Raw genomic sequence first — 18,727 nt, 5'->3', positions numbered from 1 at the left:
CCGTCATTGTCGTTTGGCGGGTCCAGGCTGGGGATTTGAACCCGCCACCTTAGGTGTACGTGGCTGGCGCCTTAGCCGGTTGAGCTATAGGCACCGAGCCACAGTCTCTTGTTATAATGGTGTAATCTCATACATTTGTCAAGCAATCTATCTTTTACAAAGTACTTTTACATGTCTTCTCTCATGTGACATCACCCTTCTCCATCCTGTGGGGCTTTTATTAGCATCTTCCCATTTTACAGTTGAGAACTTTGAGGCCCAAAGAGGTTGCCCAAGGTCACACAGTGGGAGAATCAGAATTTGAACCCAAGTCCTCAATCAAATCTTTACCCTGTTCTATACATATTTTTTGCCATCTTTTTTTCTGGGCTTGGTCAGGAGAACCAATTGGGGCACAATTTAAGAACTACAGCCCCCTTTCCAAGAGCTATACTCAAAGCTTTTCCTGATGGGAGGCTCTGCCTCATGGAGTTTTCTATCTGTCGTGACCTTCATCTTTACCCTGATTCCAGACTTTGGCCTGGGTTGCTGAGATGGCTCTCTCTTCTAACAAATGATAGCCACGATGGTGTCTTTCAATGGTTTAAAGCCAAACTGTTGGGTTGGGATGACCTCCCCAAAGATTAAAGCTTTGTGGGAACCCTGGAGGAAGAGAAGTAAAAATCCATATGCTGAGTGTCTGCATAGTGTTCCTAAGTATAAGATCTCATTAAAATCTTACAACAGCCCGTCTGTAATCCATTTTACTGAAGAGAAGACTAAGAGGTATAAGGAACTTATCAAAGCCCTGTTGCTGTACATTGCAGATGGGATATACTGGTAATACAGCTTAAAAACTGATAGATTTGGGTTTCCTCATCTGCAGAATGGAGATAACATTTTCCATTTTAGCATAGGCTTTGGTAATTATTCAAGTGTTTGTTATTGTGAGAAAGGAGACCTGTGTGATGTTTTGTCAATGGCTGGCACCACTTCCATGTGACCCAGAGTCCTGGGTTGGCATTCTTGGGCCTAATGCTAGTAAAGAGGTCAGGAAGATTCCTTTGGCAAGTTGTGAGCACCTGCTTGTGTGTGTGTGTGTGTGTGTGGTGCTGGTGAGGGGTGCCTGTCTCTGTAGCTGCCAGAAGGGAGAAAGGGGCCTGCTTTGAGCATCCTGGGAGCTGTTGAGGGCTGAGCTGAGAGCAATCAATCAATCTCCCAGGCTATTCTGAGCCCTTTGCACCCTGGGGGCCCACTGAAGAATCGGGCTCTTTCTTGCCCTCCAGTTGAGCAGAGGAGACAAAATTAACACAACAGGAAACAATGCACAACAAAATATAATTACATGCTAAAATTGTTAGGTGCTTTTAAGTAGCTAGAACTCTGCCCAGGGAGTCAAGCTCTAGTGAAGGCTCCTTTGTGCCTAATTCTGGCAGGTCCTCAGGCAGGAGCCTGTCTTAGAATCCCCTTGAGGGTCCTGTTGTCATATCCTGCAGGAAATTTCTGAGGGTGTTTGGCTGGGTGCTCCAGCTCTCTCCAAGGACTGGAGTGGTCAGGGGTGGCTTCCTGCAAGAGGGTGATGAGCTGAGAGAATGAATAATGGACACACAAGCCTGACTGGGGAGGGGAAGGTACTGTTCTCTGACCTTGGAGAAGTCTTTTTTCCTCTCTGTGCCTCAGTGACCTCATCTGGGAAATGGTGATCACTATCTATACTAGTGTTTCATAGGGTTGCTCTGAAAAGCACAGTGGTGGAGGACCAGCTTTGGGCAAGTCACTTGACCTATCTGAGCCTGTTTTCTCATCTGTAAAATAAAGGTGATCATAATATTTGCCTTGTAAGGTTACAATGAGGATTGAATGAGAGATAATACATGTCACGTGCTTATTATACATACTGAATAAATGTTATTTGTATACTGCAAATGTCCTGTACCTATGTGTGACACTTAGGCAATTGGATTGGACAAGTAAGGCAGCCCAGACCACAGAAGCCCTGAAAGCCAGATGCCATTTATATCCCTGTCCTTCCCATTCTGGATCTTCTCTCTGCCACAGTGTTTCTAGCCCTTTTTGAGAGTGAGTCTGCTGGCCCCTCTGGGCCAATACCCACTTCTAACAATGACCGGATTTCCACCACCTCCGGCTTGGCCATTTCCTGTTCTCTTCCAGGGTGTGAGAGGTTGAGGGAGGAGGAAACCTCACCACCAAGGGGAATAGGAAGGTGCCTGGAAATAGTTGGGGTATGGGACTTACGGGACAGGACATTTGCAGTGCTAACTAAGAGGCAAAATCATTTATTCTTAAGGGGAGAAGTAGGGATTATAGGGAAATGGGAAGTTGTAGAGGGCTGAGGGGAGTGGAGAGGATGCTTAGCTTCGTAAAATCTTCCAAGCAGTTTTAGGGACTCCAGGGACCCGGCCCCCGTGATCTGGTTGCCATGGCAACTTCACTTTTTTTGAGATTTGATGTTGTTCCTAATCTCCCCCTGCCCTTCCTCAGCAGTGCCTCCCCCTCATCAGAGAATGAGAGGAGGAGAAGGCAGAAACTTGAGGGGCCCCTTCCTTTCTCGGAAGGTCCCATCCTTGCTCTAAGGGGTCCCATCTCCATTCACTAGGCCAGGCCCCACTCTAAGGGCCCCCGGGGGCCACCATGCCAGCTGGGGGCCGGGCCGGGAGCCTGAAGGACCCTGATGTGGCTGAGCTCTTCTTCAAGGATGACCCTGAAAAGCTCTTCTCTGACCTCCGGGAAATTGGCCATGGCAGTTTTGGAGCTGTATACTTTGTGAGTTGGGTTTTGGGGGGTGGGGGGACTCTTGTTACCCCTGTGGGCCTTTGTTAGGTCTACACAACTCCATGCTAGCCTTTCCTGCCTCTTCTTCTGGACCAGCACATCTTCCCAGTGGGGTGGGAAGGCTCTCATCAGGGGCCTTCACCACTCCCGGTCTGGTCCTCTAGGCCCGGGATGTCCGGAATAGCGAGGTGGTGGCCATCAAGAAGATGTCCTATAGCGGGAAGCAGTCAAATGAGGTGGGTCAGGCCCAGTAAGACCAGGCTATGGAGGGGACCCCAGTCTCAAGATACAGACTGGGTAACCTCTTCCTACCCTGACATCCTAGAAGTGGCAAGATATCATCAAGGAGGTACGGTTCTTACAGAAGCTTCGACATCCCAACACCATTCAGTACCGGGGATGTTACCTGAGGGAGCACACAGCTTGGGTGAGCTGGCCCTCCACTCAGGCCTGCCCTTGTCCTGGTTCAGTTTCTTAGGTGGGCACTGCTTGGGATGCCAGTGGGAGATCCTGGGAAGGAGGGAGTTTCTCTTGACTGCTTTAGTCTTAGACCCAGAAGCAGCAGTGTCAATCTAGGAAAGGTAGATGCAAAGAATGACATAGGCTTTAGCAGTCAGGAAAGGGCACGTGGGCTAGAGGAGGTGGAGACTGAATGGGGTTTTGAAGGAATTCAGATGGAGTGGTGGCGAGTGTCTTAAGCTCTGTCTAGGAGAGGCCCTGGCCCTAGGGACTTTACTATCGCCCCCTTACTTTCTCCAGTTACCTTTCCTCCCTATCATTACCCTGGGGGCATTGCTTGAATAGAGGATTGCCAAGGAAGCTCTATTTTGAGGGTCTACCAAAGGGAGCTGGGCCAGAGTGGCCAGGATCTGCTGATCTCTGACCTTTTACCCTTCTTTAGCTGGTGATGGAGTATTGCCTGGGCTCAGCTTCTGACCTTCTAGAAGGTAAGTGTCTGTTTGGCCAATTAAGTAGGAGATGGGAGAAGGGCAGAGAAGCTGTAGGGGAAGGGTTAAAGGAAGCTTATTTCAGTTCCACTCTTGGGCTCCCTCAATTCGATGTTTTCCCTTTATTCCTCAGTGCACAAGAAGCCCCTTCAGGAAGTGGAGATTGCAGCTGTGACCCATGGAGCACTTCAGGGCTTGGCATATTTGCACTCCCACAACATGATCCATAGGTAAAAGCAGCATCAATGATGGCTGGGAGAGGGATGATCTTGATACCACTCTTCATATAGCCAGGCTGTAATCATCTTGGAAACTATATGCTAAAGCTCTAGCCTGGACTTCTGAGACATGTCTTATCCTTGTACTTTACCTCTGGCAGGGATGTAAAGGCTGGAAACATCCTGCTGTCAGAGCCCGGCTTGGTGAAGTTGGGGGACTTCGGCTCTGCATCCATCATGGCACCTGCCAACTCCTTTGTGGGTACCCCATACTGGTGAGTGAGTGGACAGAGCTCCCAGGATGTCAGTAGTAGGAGTTACAGGGTTTGGACAAGTGATTAGCCTTTCTCTCCTGACTGTTCTCTCAGGATGGCACCTGAGGTGATCCTGGCAATGGATGAGGGGCAGTATGATGGCAAAGTAGACGTCTGGTCCTTGGGGATAACCTGCATTGAGCTGGGTAAGGATATCCTCCTCTCTCCTCCCTTATCCTCCTTCTTCTCTAGTGTTTTCTGTTATTATCCCCAGAATCCTCCTTTGATCCCAGTCTCCAAGCTCCTGTTCCTTCTGACTCTACTCTCCAATATAAGCAACTGTCAGACCCTACCTGCTCTCAGACCTTAAGATTTCATAGCAGTCTCTTCTTCCTATCTACCCCTAGTTTTAAATCTTTTTTGAAGGTATACTATGTTGTATTCTGGAAGCATTGCAGTGAATGAGAATCCTACCCTCAATGGAAATTAAGGTTGAAGTTGTTGGGGAAACCAGGCATGTTTTCTATCAATGCAATGAAAACTGAGTGGAGAGGTTACAGGACCAATACAAACATAAAACAAGGGACTCGACCTCGTTTAAGAGCTAAGGAAGGCCTCTTTGTAGCAGAAATGTTTAAACAGACCCACAAGATAAATAATAGCTTTTTGAAGTGTCCAGAGAAGAGCATTCCAGACACAGTTATATGCAGAAGCCTAGAGGTAAGAGCAGGCATGAGGAACTGAGAGCAGCTTCTGTTGTTTGGCACATAGCATGTACTGCAGAGTGAGTGAGTAATAGGGCCAGAGAGTTCATGAGGCCTTAAAGTCATGTCAGGGTTCTCATCTTTGCCACTTTACACTATTGAAATAAGGAAGCAATGTTTGTAAGCCTTCCAACACAAAATAGTTGCCAAAAAAAGAGTTACTGTTACTGACAACTTCCTGTAGTGATCCTTCCTACTGCCAGTGTCTTGTCCCTTCTAGTCTCAGAGTACTGATGCCAGAGAGACCTGCCTAAGCTCAGTGCTATGTCACTCCCTACTCAGCCATCAATCGCTCCCTGTTGGCTTTCATGACTGAAGCTGTCCCTGTCCTTTCTTACATCAGGCCAAAGTCTGCTTCCTAAAGGCTGGCTCTCCTTCATGAGCTCCAGCCATTCAATGTATCATGAACTTTTTCACTCCCTTGCCTTGGTTTGTATTGTATCCTCTGCCCAAGGTCAGAGACTTGGACATGCCCTTTCCCTCCGTCTCCATAGTCAACATTTACTTTTTTGGACAGGTGAAAATGTATGAAGCAGGCCAAGTATAAGAAAAAACTAGATCTGTCCATTTTACTCTTAGTTTTTTGGTAGAGATAGGGATACAGAGAAATAGTTCTCTATAATTGAAAAAAAAAATCAAGCTTGATTCTAAATAGCACCTGATACTCAGAGAAGCAATATGGAGGAGGCTTTAGCAAACTGGAGATTGCTGTTCCTGTATAAAGAGGGCAGCTATCACTTAGTTCCAGCCCATTGTCATATAGGAGTATAGTTATCTTTTCACCAGCTCTAACTTTTTAAAGGGAATCTGGGGGGAAAAATAGAGAATCTGGAAATTTGCATTATTATTTTTGGCAGTTAAGTTTTAAAAATCACATAATGCAAGACATTTTGTAGAGCACAAGGGATTTGCAGTTCACACTTCCAGTCTAAGGCCTAGCTCCAGTATCTCTTCTTACAAAACTTTCCGTGAATTCCCTGCACATGTGTAGCTTTAGGGCCCACCTCACACTCTCTCAACTTCCCATTTATTCACCCATCTCCCTCTTTGCCAATTAATACTTTGAAGTTATATTACTTTTAAGTTCTATTTAATCTTCTCTTTTAGACTGAAAGTTTTTGTTTTTGTTTTTGTTTTTGGAGACAATATCACTTTTTTGCCCTTGGTAGTATGCCGTAGTATGCCGTAGCATCATAGCTCACAGCAACCTGAAACTCTTTTGGACTCCAGCAATCCTCTTGTCTTAGCGTCCCACATACGCCCGCCATAGTGCCTGGCTGTTTTTAGAGATGGGGTCTTACTCTTGCTCAGACTGGTGTCAAACTTGTGAGCTTAAGCAATCCACCCTCCTTGGGTTCCCAGAGAGCTGGGATTACAGGCATGAGCCATTGTGCCTGGCCTGAACTGAAAGTTCTTGAGGACAGGGCCTGATTGTTGTTTTTTCTTTCTCTTCCCTTAACACTTAGGGAACACTTATTGTTCTCATTTGAACTTATTAAGTATTAGTTGGGCCGATAACTGAATGTGCTTCCTTCTGCCTTCTTCTTTGGTGCCTTTGCATGTGTTGTATTCTTTGATCCCTATTCTGTCTTTGTGTAGTGAAGAGGATGGTTGCTGTATTGTATAGGAGGGAATTAATTGAGACCCAGCAGGATTATGAAAATTGCTTGTGGTTATGTGGCAAGGAAGACAGGGAGCTGGAGTTTGAATCTAAGCTGTCTCAGTTTCATTCCAATATCTTCTGTCCACCTGACATCTCGCACTTTCTTCTTCCTCTTGATCTTCCTCTGTAGCGGAACGGAAACCACCACTGTTTAACATGAATGCGATGAGTGCCTTATACCACATTGCACAGAACGAGTCCCCCGTGCTCCAGTCAGGACACTGGTGAGGACTGGGTTTCCTGGGCCTAGGGGTTAGGTCCATGGGGTTAGACTGTGGTCTAACACTGCATCATTCATTTCTTCTCCCACCCTTTCATTACTTCCAGGTCTGAGTACTTCCGGAATTTTGTTGACTCCTGTCTTCAGAAAATCCCTCAAGACAGACCAACCTCAGAGGTTCTTCTGAAGGTGAGGGCTTACTGACCTGGCATGCTCCTAGAACTGTAGCTTGTTAGAACCACAAGAAACCCCCAATGAAATCAGGGGTTCCCAATTCCTCCTCCACCAAGAGCTTCATTTATGTATTCCCACTCCTATCCCCAATGCCCAGTGAATTCTGTTTTGTAAGATTTTGTCTACCAGACTGCCTTAATTTTTAAAGTAATAATTTGTTTTCCCATCTTTTATTAACCAAAGATGTATATAATTGCCAGCCAAAGCTTCTGGTCAGCGTGCAATAACAAGGGTTACCACACTGATCTGATGTAATTCAAGCCAAAACCCTGTATAGTCTTATCATAGGTAAATGTATGATTTCCCTTAGGTGATTTTTGAGTTTTAAGTAGAGGGGCCATGTTCTCTCAACAGATCTATGGGGGCCTAATGAGCCCTGGTTGGGAACTTAAATAATCTAGTTTGACATACTTGTTTTGTAATTGTAGAATATCTTTTGAGGTCTACAGAGACTTCCTGACATGTCCAAAATCACTTAGCACTTTGGTAGACTATCTGGACTAGAATCCAGATCTCCTGATTATTCTTGCCTGTTAGCCATGCCTAGAGGAACGAAAGTCTGTCTGGGGAAGTAGAGACTGAGTGGTAGAGAAAATAATTGTGGGAGGAGGGTTTGAGACAAAGCCAGCATCAGCCTATGGTGAGTGTGGTCCCCAGGGGAGTGCCTCGGGCCAGAGGGAATGCTGAGGGCCAGGGAGGTCAGGGGGAATAGGGGCAGCAGGCCTCAGTATTCTCTTCCCCCCAGCACCGCTTTGTGCTTCGGGAGCGGCCACCTACAGTCATCATGGACCTAATCCAGAGGACCAAAGATGCTGTGCGGGAACTGGATAACCTGCAGTACCGAAAAATGAAGAAGATCCTTTTCCAAGAGGCACCCAATGGCCCTGGTGCTGAGGCCCCAGAGGAAGAGGAGGTGACCAAGCTTGCCCTGCCTCCCTTCTTTATCCCCTGTGCTATGCTTGCCTCCTAGCAGCTGTTTGCCCTCCCCTTCCCACATCTGCTAAAATCCTCTATCTCCTCGTGCTATCTCCATGCATACACCCCCAGTTCTTCCTCTTCCCTGTCCAACAGCCCACGGCCTGTTTGCAGGAAGCAGAGCCCTACATGCACCGGGCCGGGACTCTGACCAGTTTAGAGAGTAGCCACTCAGTGCCCAGCATGTCCATCAGCGCCTCCAGCCAGAGCAGCTCAGTCAACAGCTTAGCAGATGCTTCAGACAATGAGGAGGAGGAAGAGGAAGAAGAGGAAGAAGAGGAGGAAGAAGAAGGCCCGGAAGCCCGGGAGATGGCTATGATGCAGGAGGGAGAGCACACAGTCACCTCCCACAGCTCCATCATCCACCGGCTGCCGGTATGCAGCTCACCCTGAGTTCGCCTGACATGCCTATGGCCTGGCCTGAGCTCTTCTGCTCAGGAATCACATGCGTTACCTGTTCTCCCTCCCTAAACATAACTGCTCCTCAGTCTGAATGGATCTACTCTGGTAATTCCCCTTGGGCTCTGAGCCTTGGGAAACCATTCCATCTTTATTCTCTCTAGGGCTCTGACAACCTGTATGATGACCCCTACCAGCCAGAGATGACCCCAGGCCCTCTCCAGCCACCTGCAGCCCCAGCTCCAGCCTCCACCACATCTTCTGCCCGCCGCAGGGCCTACTGCCGCAACCGGGACCACTTTGCCACAATCCGTACTGCCTCCCTGGTGAGAGCAGGCTTCCTCCCTTGGCCTGCTTGCTGTGTTTTTCTGCCTCCTCAGGATGCCCCAAACTGTTTCTAAGTAATTTTCTTCCTATGACACATGATGAAATCCAGATTCTACCCTCATTCTCTGTTGCTGGCTCCTGCCTTCTCTCCCCTTCTCACCCCTTCCGTTCTCCTCCCAACAGACTGTTTTGGTCACTTTGCCCAGTCTGGGTGTTCCTAGCTTGGCAAACTCTTCCTCCATTTCTGTGACCTGGCTTAACTAACATCTCCTGAGGTACCTTTCCAGGCTTCTCTGGCCAGGCATATGTTTCACATCCCTGTACACAGGTAGGTCCAGCCTCATGCTCGGGTGTTCTTTGACAGCATCACGGTTTGCTGGATTCTATACCCCAAGGGACAGGTGTGGTATTCAAGCATTGCTTCGTGCCAGTGATTAGCTGTCAGACCTCTGCACAGGCCTGTGTTTAATCTTTCTGGCTACCCTGGGAGGAGGGTGGGCTCCTATTTGATAGATGAGGCGGTTGTGGCTCAGAGGGCCCACATGCCCAACGCAGTTGTCCCAGTGCCATTATGGTTCTCAGCATCTGTAACCAGGCCTGTAGTCCTGCCAGTCAAGTCATGGCAGTCTTTCTCAGTTCACAGGAAAAAGTGACTAGGTTTTTCATAAAGCATAGTTTTTTGTGCATGGTTTTACTAAATGCTTTAGATCACATTCATGCTTAGCTGTATTTGAGCAGCAGCAATCTCCTTAGAGCAGTGGTTCTCAACCTTCTTAATGCCGCAACCCTTTAATACAGTTCCTGTGGGTCGCAACCCACAGGTTGAGAAAACTGCTGCCTTAGAGACTACTAGTTAGGTCTAGTATGTTCTTGGAGCCTTTGCTTATAGTTGGGTTTTGTGCTATGACATTTCTTCAAAGCCTGTGGTGCTTGGTGGTTTGTGGTACTTACAGAGAGGTCTGTGACTTCCAGGGTCTTGGCCATGTGGACTAGTTTGGGAGCTACTGAGAGAGCCATTTGAGAATGGGGCTTAGATCATATTTTGGATGAAGACTTCCAAACACTGAACACTGGTTCCGGTGTTCTTGTTATTTAGCATCTCAAGGCACAGATCTCAGCTTGGTACCTGGGGTATAATAGGCCCACTGCATTTGCTTAAGGGGAGGGAAGCCAGGCATGTTCTATATACCATTAGATATATATCACCCCTACCTACACAGTTCCCTATGAGGAGGTATTACCCCCATTTAAAAGATTAGGGTACTGGTGCTTTGCAAAGTTAATTTGCTTGAGATGACATAGTTAATAAGTGGCAAAGCTGAGATTTGATCTTAGGTCTGTCTGGTTCACTCTTCACACTAATCTGAATTGTCCTGCTTTTGTGTATAACCTGTGCTCTCCCCCCACCCCCCTTTGCGCACGCTTACTCATGAAGTAGATAGTATCCTCATTATCCAGTTGTGGCAACAGGCTCAGAGAGGTTAAGTGTAAGGAAAGTACTAAGTGAGAATGACCTGAGTCTATAACCCATGCAGTATGAAGGCAATCTGTGTTAATAAAATGGGGGCCAGAGCTGAGCCCCTTTTCTCACTCTCTCTCTGCCCCCAGGTTAGCCGTCAGATCCAGGAGCATGAGCAGGACTCAGCACTGCGAGAGCAGCTGAGTGGCTATAAGCGAATGCGACGACAGCACCAGAAGCAGCTGCTGGCCCTTGAGTCACGGCTGAGGGGTGAGCGTGAGGAGCACAGTGCCCGGCTGCAGCGAGAGCTCGAGGCACAGCGGGCTGGCTTTGGAGCTGAGGCAGAAAAGCTGGCACGACGGCACCAAGCCATTGGTGAGAAGGAGGCACGAGCTGCCCAGGCTGAGGAGCGCAAGTTCCAGCAGCACATCCTTGGGCAGCAGAAGAAGGAGCTGGCTGCCTTGCTAGAGGCACAGAAGCGGACCTACAAACTTCGGAAGGAGCAGCTGAAGGAGGTTGGTAAGGCCATGCAGCAGGTAGGACTGGCTGTGGGCAAGGTAGGCCCTGACCCTGCTTCTCACTCTCCTGCCCAGGAGCTCCAGGAGAACCCCAGCACACCGAAGCGGGAGAAGGCCGAGTGGCTTTTGCGGCAAAAAGAGCAGCTACAGCAGTGCCAGGCGGAGGAGGAGGCAGGGCTACTGCGGCGGCAGCGCCAGTACTTTGAGCTGCAGTGTCGCCAATACAAACGCAAGATGCTGCTAGCTCGGCATAGCCTAGACCAGGACCTGCTACGAGAGGTAGGCTGCCCCAGGTACCTAACCTTATCCATTTGCCTTACTGTATTATTTTTCCCCTCTGCCCTTGTTAGAGCTCAGCTTCTCTTCCACACCCCTTTTGCTTCCCATCCCTAGCAGACCCAGCTAGAATTTCCATAGGCCTCTCTTTCCGAGTTAGTTAAGAGCTTGGCTCCCTTACACCTCTCATTTCCTTCCCACCTTAACCCATCCCCAGCTCCCTCTGCCAAAGAGTCCTGGATTCTCACTTCCTGGAAACCAACAAGCCTCCTTCACAAGGCCCTGGGCCCTGCTTCCTTTCTGTTTCAGGACTTGAACAAGAAACAGACACAGAAGGACTTGGAGTGTGCACTGCTGCTTCGGCAGCACGAGGCCACACGGGAGCTGGAGCTACGGCAGCTCCAGGCTGTACAGCGCACACGGGCTGAGCTCACCCGCCTGCAGCACCAGACAGAGCTGGGCAACCAGCTGGAGTACAACAAGCGGCGTGAGCAGGAGTTGCGGCAGAAGCACGCGGCCCAGGTTCGCCAGCAGCCCAAGAGCCTCAAAGTACGTGCAGGCCAGCGCCCCCCGGGCCTCCCGCTCCCCATTCCTGGGGCTCTGGGACCACCCAGCACAGGCACCCCTAGAGAAGAGCAGCCCTGCTCATCTGGCCAGGAGGCAGTCCTGGACCAAAGAACGCTGGGAGAGGAGGAAGAGGCAGTTTCAGAGAAAAGGATTTTGGGAAAGGAAGGGGCCACCTTGGAGCCAGAGGAGCAGAGGATTCTAGGGGATGAATCAGGAGCCCCTAGTCCCAGTCCACAAAAACATAGGAGTCTGTTTGATGAGGAAGTTTGGGGTATACCTGAGGAGGAGATAGAAGAGTTTAGAGTCCCATCCCTGGCACCTCAAGAGAGGAGCATTGTTGGCCAGGAGGAGGCTGGGACATGGAAGTTGTGGGGGAAGGATGGAAACCTTCTGGATGAGGAGTTTGAGCTTGGCTGGGTCCAAGGCCCAGCACTGACTCCAGTCCCAGAGGAAGAGGAGGAAGAGGAGGAGGGGGCTCCAATTGGGACTCCTAGGGATCCTGGAGATGGCTGTCCCTCCCCAGACATCCCTCCTGAGCCCCCTCCAACACATCTGAGACCTGGTCCTACTAGCCAGCTCCTTGGACTCTTGTCCCATGTCCTCCTGGCCGGCCTCTCCTTTGCAGTTGGGTCCTCCTCTGGCCTCCTCCCCCTACTATTGCTGCTGCTGCTCCCACTACTGGCAGCTCGGGGTGGGGGTGGCCTGCAGGCAGCACTATTGGCTCTTGAGGTGGGACTGGTGGGCCTGGGGGCCTCCTACCTGCTTCTTTGTACAGCTCTGCACCTGCCCCCCAGTCTCTTCTTAGTCCTGGCTCAGGGCATTGCACTGGGGGCTGTCCTGGGCTTAAGCTGGCGCCAAGGCCTCATGGGTGTACCTCTGGGCTTTGGGGCTGCCTGGCTGCTGGCTTGGCTAAACCCAGCTCTAACTCTGATGGCTATGGCAGCTGGGGGCAAGTGGGTGGTGCAGCAGGGCCCCCGGATACGCCGGGGTATCTCTCGTCTCTGGTTGCGGCTTTTGCTGCGCCTGTCACCCATGGCTTTCCGGGCCCTTCAGGGCTGTGGAGCTGTGGGGGACCGGGGTCTGTTTGCACTCTACCCCAAAACCAAAAAGTGTGTCTTCCGCAGCCGCCTGCCTGTCCCTGGGCCCCAGCGGGGTAATTCCCGCTCTGTCCGACACCCACTAGCTTTGTTGGCCAGGGTTTGGGCCCTGAGCAAGGGCTGGAACTGGTATTTGGCACGGGCCAGCCAGGGTTTAGCTTCCCGCTTGCCTCTCTGGGCCATCCACACACTGGCCAGCTGGGGCCTGCTTCGAGGTGAACGGCCCAGCCGAATTCCCCGGCTGCTACCACGTAGCCAGCGCCGGCTGGGACCCCCTGCAACCTGCCAGCCACTGCCAGGAACTCTAGCTGGGCGGAGGTCCCATACACGCCAGTCCCGGGCCCTACCTCCCTGGAGGTAACCAATTCCAGCCCTTCCCTGGCCCAAATCTAGAGCATTGAGCACTTTATATCCCACAACTCAGTGAAGTCTCTCCAGTCCCCAGTCCTCTCCTCCCTTTGACCCCTCCTTCCTCAGTATGCTCCCCTACCCCAAGCCCAGCCCTTCTGACTTCTAGACAAGGCAGCCTCCTCCACCATGGAGTCCAGAAGTCACACTCTGTGTCCTCCTGACGCTCACCTCCCTAAGTTATTGCTGTTCTCCACTGTGTGTGTGCTCATCCTCACCCTCATCGACTTAGGCCTGGGGTCAAGGGTGGTGGTGGGAGGGAAGAGTCATGTTTTTTTTCTCCTCTTTGATTTTGTTTTTCTGTCTCCCTTCTAACCTGTCCCCTTCCCCCCACCAAAAAAAAAAAAAGAAAAAGATAAACACAAATAAAATATCTGAGCGGAACTGTACCTTTGGCCCAGGCTGCCTCTGTCTGCTTTGTCCTGCCGCCTAGCCTCCTGGTATGCCCCAGTCTGACCTTTGGCCCCCAGCTCCATGACCTCCTCACACCCTCTACATTATCTCAGCCCCTTTCACTCTTTAGCCTCATCCTTTCTGCCTTCATAGCCTCATTATACCACAACCACCATCACCTCTGGGGCCTGGGCCCCTGTGGAGCTTCCATAGAACTTCTTGGTCACAGTGCCCTATGTGTGGGTTCCCATAGGTTCCAGACCTTTTGGTCTCCTCATCCCCTGCCTTTCTCCCAACCCATTCCTATATAGTTTCCTTCTATTTGGGAGTTGTATTGCTCTCCCCCAAATCCACTTTACCCTAGGGTTGGGGGAGGGAATTGCAAACCCTCCACAGTAGGGGGTATTGAGCTGGGGGAGGAAGGAGTGTGCAGGCAAGGAAACAAGGAAACGGATTGGTTGTGGGCTTGGAGTGGGAGCTGAATGGGTTGGAACATGGATCTGGTCAGAGTGGCAGCTGTTGGCCTGTTGAACTTGTCAGGCCCTTTCTGGCCACTTCCTTTTCCCCCTTTCCCTTCTGTGGCCCGAAACAGGGCAGCCCGTTCTTATCCATTTCTTAGCTCAGCACTTATCTTCCTGCTTTCTTCTTCCCTGAGGTGCTAGACCCAGGACTCCTCTGTCCTTGGTTGTGTTGCTTTCCTCTGTGGGTGTTTTGTGTGACTAGGCCTTCTTGCTCATAATGTGCACATTCTTATATTTGCTCACATGCTTCTATCTCTAGGTCACATTTTCTCCCCTCTTTGCATGGTCAAAGCCTCTTTTGTGCACTCAGTACTCTAGATTCTTAGTTCCCTGTCTGTTAACTCTGATGTTCTTTCTCATGGGTATTTCACCCAGCTCTGTGGTCGTACTCTTGGATCCTGTCTTGTCTTCTCTCCATCTCTTGCCCATTGATACCTTCCCGATCTCTCTCAACACAATCCCACCTCTCCCATGTCTGTCTGTATACAGCTCCCCCCACCCCCTCTGTCTAACATGTTTTCTGTTTCTCTCCCTCTCCCTGTCTCTGCTTCTGTCTCCTTTCCTCACTCTTCTTCCCCTTCCCCCTGGTTGTTCCTCCTCCTCTTCCTCTGCCTCCTCCTCCTCTCCCCTGCCCCCATCTCCCCTTGATCCATCCACTGCATAGTCTAAGGAGCTGCAGATCAAGAAGCAGTTCCAGGAGACGTGTAAGATCCAGACTCGGCAGTACAAGGCCCTGCGGGCACACTTGTTGGAGACCACACCCAAGGCTCAGCACAAGAGCCTCCTTAAGCGACTCAAGGAAGAACAGACCCGCAAGCTGGCGATCTTGGCCGAGCAGTATGACCAGTCCATCTCAGAGATGCTCAGCTCACAGGCGGTGAGGCCTGGGGTTCAGGGAGGGAGCACAGAATGGAGGTTCACGTCTGTATTTCCACCTTAGTTATAGGCAATGGGAGATGGGGGTTGTGGACAGAACTAGGGCTTTTTGTACTTGGGAAACTCGCTCACTATTAGTATTCTTTCCAATGGTTTTATTATTTCATATTCTCTGCAATTATTTTCTTCTTAGTATTGTTTAAAGTCTAGACAAAGCCATCCTGTCTACCAAGAGCCCCTAAGAAAAGAATGGCTATTATTTTTCCTGGGCCTAAGTTAGTTTAATATGTGAACAAGGAGCAAATTAAAATGAGTATGGGCTTCGCGCCTGGGGCTCAAGTGGCTAACGTGCTAGCCACATACCTGAGCTGGCCGGTTCAAATCCAGCCTGGGCCTGCCAAACAGTGATGGCTACAACCAAAAAATGGCCGGGTGTTGTGGCAGGTGCCTATAGTCCCAACTACTTGGGAGGTAGAGGCAGGAGAATCGCTTGAGCCCAGGAGGAATTGGAGGTTGCTGTGATGCCATGGCACTCTGCCCAGGATGACAGCTTGAGGCTCTGTCTCAAAAAAATAAAATAAAATGAGTATGGCCCTCAGACCAATTTATTTAGACTGATAAAGAAGTTTGAAGGTTACTATTCTAAAAAGTTGGCCAGGCATGGTGGTTCACACCTGTAATCCTAACACTTTGGGAAGTTGAGATGGGAGGACTGCTTGAGCCCAGGAGTTTGAGGCCAGCCTGGACAACATAGCAAGACCCCATCTCTTAAAAAAAAAAATAGAAAAATTAGGGCTGGGTATAAAGTGGCTCATGCCTGTAATCACAGCACTTGGGAGGCCGAGGTGGGTGGATTGCCTGAGATCACAGGTTTGAAACCAGCCTGAGCAAGAGCAAGACCCCAGTCTCTAAAAATAGCTGGGCATTGTGGCAGGTGCCTATAGTCCCAGCTACTTGGGAGGCTACTTGAGCCCAAGAGTCTGAGGTTGCTGTGAGCTATAATGCCCATGGCACTCTATGATGCCAGGGCGACTCCATCTCAAAAGAAAAAGAAAAATTAGCCAGTCATGGTGACATGTCTATAGTCCCATAGCTACTTAGGAGGCTGAGGCAGGAGGATCTTTTAAACCCAGGAGTGTGATGTTGCAGTGAGCTATGATGATGCCACTGCACTCCAGCCTGGGTGACAGAGCAAGAACCTGTCTCAAAAAAAAAAAAACCATATATAACACTAAGAGTGAGCCACTTAAAAGGTACATAGGTTGTAAAAAGTGAAAGTGCCCCACTGGTGACCATTCTGTGAACCAGTCTCACTTCTCAGAGGTGACTTGTTAATAATTAATTGTATAGTAGAACCTCAATAGTTGACCACCTCCCTACACTGACCACCTCAAGTTGACTTAATTTTCATACATACCAGTACAATAGGCTTAGTTCCTTACGTTGACCACCTTCCTGGGTTGACCAGTTTTATACAGTCCTTTGGGTGGTCAACTTACAGAGGTTCTACTGTATTTTAGACTTTTTCCAGTGCATATTTGAAAATTTACATAAAAATTTTTTTTTTTTGAGATGAAGTCTAAGTTGCCCGTGGTGGAGTGCTATGGCGTCACAGCTCACAGCAACCTCAAACTGTTGGGCTTAAGCGAGTCTTGCCTCAGCCTCCCAAGTAGCTGGGACCACAGGCACCCACCACAACGCCCAGCTATTTCTTTTTTTCTTTTTTTTTTTTTTGTAGTTGTCATTGTTTGGCAGGCCTAGGCTGGGTTTCAACCTGCCAGCCCTGATGTATGTGTCTGGTTCCCTAGCCGCTGAGCTATAGGTGCCAAGCCAACATAAAATTTTTAAACACAAATGGAATCATACTTTACATACTGTTCTCTAACTTTTTTTTCCCACTTAATATTTCTTAGACATCTTCCCATATCACTACACATATCTCATTTTTTTACAGCATAGAATTTTCCATGGTATGGCTGTACCATAATTTATTTAACCCATCCCTTATTGGTGGACATTTAGGTTGTTTCCAGTATTTTGCTATCACAACGCTTCCGTGAGCACCTCGAGCACATGTGCAAGTATACCTGGGGGATAGATTCCTGCAGTGTAATTGCTGTGCCACAGGGTATGACCATCTTCCATTCTGGTAGATGTTGAGACTGCTGCTTCTTGAAACCTTAGGGCCCAGGCCTACCTGGGGCATGGGAGGATTGTGGGGATCAGGGAGGAGATTCCTACAACTGGTCCTTCTTGTCCTCCAGCTGCGGCTTGATGAGACCCAGGAGGCAGAGTTCCAGGCCCTTCGACAGCAGCTTCAACAGGAGCTAGAGCTCCTTAATGCTTACCAGAGCAAGATAAAGATTCGAACGGAGAGTCAGCATGAGCGGGAGCTACGGGAACTGGAGCAGAGAGTAGCTCTGAGGAGGGCATTGCTGGAGCAGCGGGTAAGGGGCTCAGCCTTCAGGGTGGAAAGGGCAGGCTACCTGCCTTGGATGCTCTGACCTCTGTTCTGGGTGCCCCAGGTGGAAGAAGAGCTGCTGGCCCTGCAGACTGGGCGCTCGGAGCGAATCCGGAGTCTGCTTGAGAGGCAGGCCCGTGAGATTGAGGCCTTCGATGCTGAGAGCATGAGGCTGGGCTTCTCCAGCATGGCTCTGGGAGGCATCCCAGCTGAGGCTGCTGCCCAGGGCTATCCTGCCCCACCCCCTGCCCCTGCGTGGCCCTCCCGTCCTGTTCCTCGTTCAGGGGCACACTGGAGCCACGGCCCTCCCCCACCAGGCATGCCCCCCCCAGCCTGGCGTCAGCCATCTCTGCTGGCACCTCCAGGTCCCCCAAACTGGCTGGGGCCGCCAACACAAAGTGGAACACCCCGTGGTGGAGCCCTGCTGCTGCTAAGAAACAGCCCCCAGCCTCTGCGGCGGGCAGCCTCAGGGGGCAGTGGCAGTGAGAATGTGGGCCCACCTGCTGCCGCTGTGCCAGGGCCCCTAAGCCGCAGCACCAGTGTTGCTTCCCATATCCTCAATGGTTCTTCCCACTTCTATTCCTGAAGTGCAGGGTAGATGAGCAGATGAGTGGGGCAGGGGTGGGTAGAGCCCACCATCCTGGAGGGCAGTAAGCTTGAGGCCCATCAAAGGGGAGGGGACAGGATACTAGCTCCAGCTCCCCTCAGACCTCCTCATCTCATGAGCTTCATGGGGCTAGCCAGTGGCCCAGGGCCAGCTTGGGCATAGGTGCCTCAAGGCTGACCAGGAGCCCTGCCTCCCCACCATGGTGCCAGGGTCTCCCTCCATCACCGCCTGGGAAGAGGGAGATGTACGTGTCAAATATTCATCTAGTCCCCTGGGGGAGGGGAAGGGCGGGTCTAGATATATTATATTCAGAGAATTATACTACCCTCACAGTGGGGCCACGGACTGGGGACAATGGGGCCCCCAGAGCCGGGACATGGCAGAGCAGGTCTGGGTCCTGAGGCGGGAGAATGGGAGGCAGCCTTCCTATGAAAGGATCAGGATGGGGTCTTGGTGTCAGAATGCCTGGGTCTCTCCATTCCCCCATTGCTGTCTGACGTCCTGTGCCGTCTTGTCCTTTTTTTTTTTTTTTTTTTTAATTGGGAACAGAGCTGGGGCGGGGGAACAGGAAGGACCTTGGAAGGGGCTGCTCCTTGGCCTGGGTGCAGTCAAGGGAGCCTCTGTCAGCTGGGGGCTGGCACAGAACCCCAGGGCAAGCTTTTAATAAACTGTTGGTTACTCTAACAGACCCCAGGACTCAACCCTTCTGTCTAAGGTGTATAAGGAATGTTTAGTGGCAAGTGGTGTTATTACTTGTATTTAAAGAGTTTA

The 18,727-nt window shown here is 50.3% G+C and overlaps 1 protein-coding gene across 4 annotated transcripts in view; it reads left to right on the top strand.

The window, feature by feature from the left end:
• TAOK2 (TAO kinase 2) overlaps positions 1 to 18,644 on the top strand; it is a 20,128-nt gene extending 1,484 nt beyond the window's left edge. The window contains exons 2-19 of one of the 4 annotated variants that reach the window (XM_003795786.1): positions 2,597 to 2,763; positions 2,937 to 3,008; positions 3,098 to 3,199; positions 3,674 to 3,719; positions 3,853 to 3,949; positions 4,099 to 4,212; positions 4,306 to 4,397; positions 6,749 to 6,842; positions 6,946 to 7,027; positions 7,818 to 7,985; positions 8,162 to 8,422; positions 8,611 to 8,772; positions 10,382 to 10,747; positions 10,826 to 11,029; positions 11,336 to 11,575; positions 14,677 to 14,889; positions 17,153 to 17,335; positions 17,414 to 18,644. In XM_003795786.1, coding sequence (XP_003795834.1) covers positions 2,632 to 2,763; positions 2,937 to 3,008; positions 3,098 to 3,199; positions 3,674 to 3,719; positions 3,853 to 3,949; positions 4,099 to 4,212; positions 4,306 to 4,397; positions 6,749 to 6,842; positions 6,946 to 7,027; positions 7,818 to 7,985; positions 8,162 to 8,422; positions 8,611 to 8,772; positions 10,382 to 10,747; positions 10,826 to 11,029; positions 11,336 to 11,575; positions 14,677 to 14,889; positions 17,153 to 17,335; positions 17,414 to 17,935 — 3,150 coding nt within the window. In that variant the 5' untranslated portion in view covers positions 2,597 to 2,631 and the 3' untranslated portion in view covers positions 17,936 to 18,644. Of the gene's footprint in view, positions 1 to 2,596; positions 2,764 to 2,936; positions 3,009 to 3,097; positions 3,200 to 3,673; positions 3,720 to 3,852; positions 3,950 to 4,098; positions 4,213 to 4,305; positions 4,398 to 6,748; positions 6,843 to 6,945; positions 7,028 to 7,817; positions 7,986 to 8,143; positions 8,423 to 8,610; positions 8,773 to 10,381; positions 10,748 to 10,825; positions 11,030 to 11,335; positions 13,495 to 14,676; positions 14,890 to 17,152; positions 17,336 to 17,413 lie in introns of those variants that run through there. The other 3 variants (XM_012808921.1, XM_012808920.1, XM_023516687.1) reach the window with 3 other exon arrangements.
• Positions 18,645 to 18,727: the final 83 nt, after the last annotated feature.

This window comes from Otolemur garnettii, unplaced genomic scaffold (assembly GCF_000181295.1).
Source record: "Otolemur garnettii isolate 467f Iridium unplaced genomic scaffold, OtoGar3 scaffold00096, whole genome shotgun sequence".
Classification (NCBI taxonomy): domain Eukaryota; kingdom Metazoa; phylum Chordata; class Mammalia; order Primates; family Galagidae; genus Otolemur; species Otolemur garnettii.
Note: the sequence above shows the minus strand (reverse complement) of the source record. Positions and strands in the feature narration are given on the sequence as shown.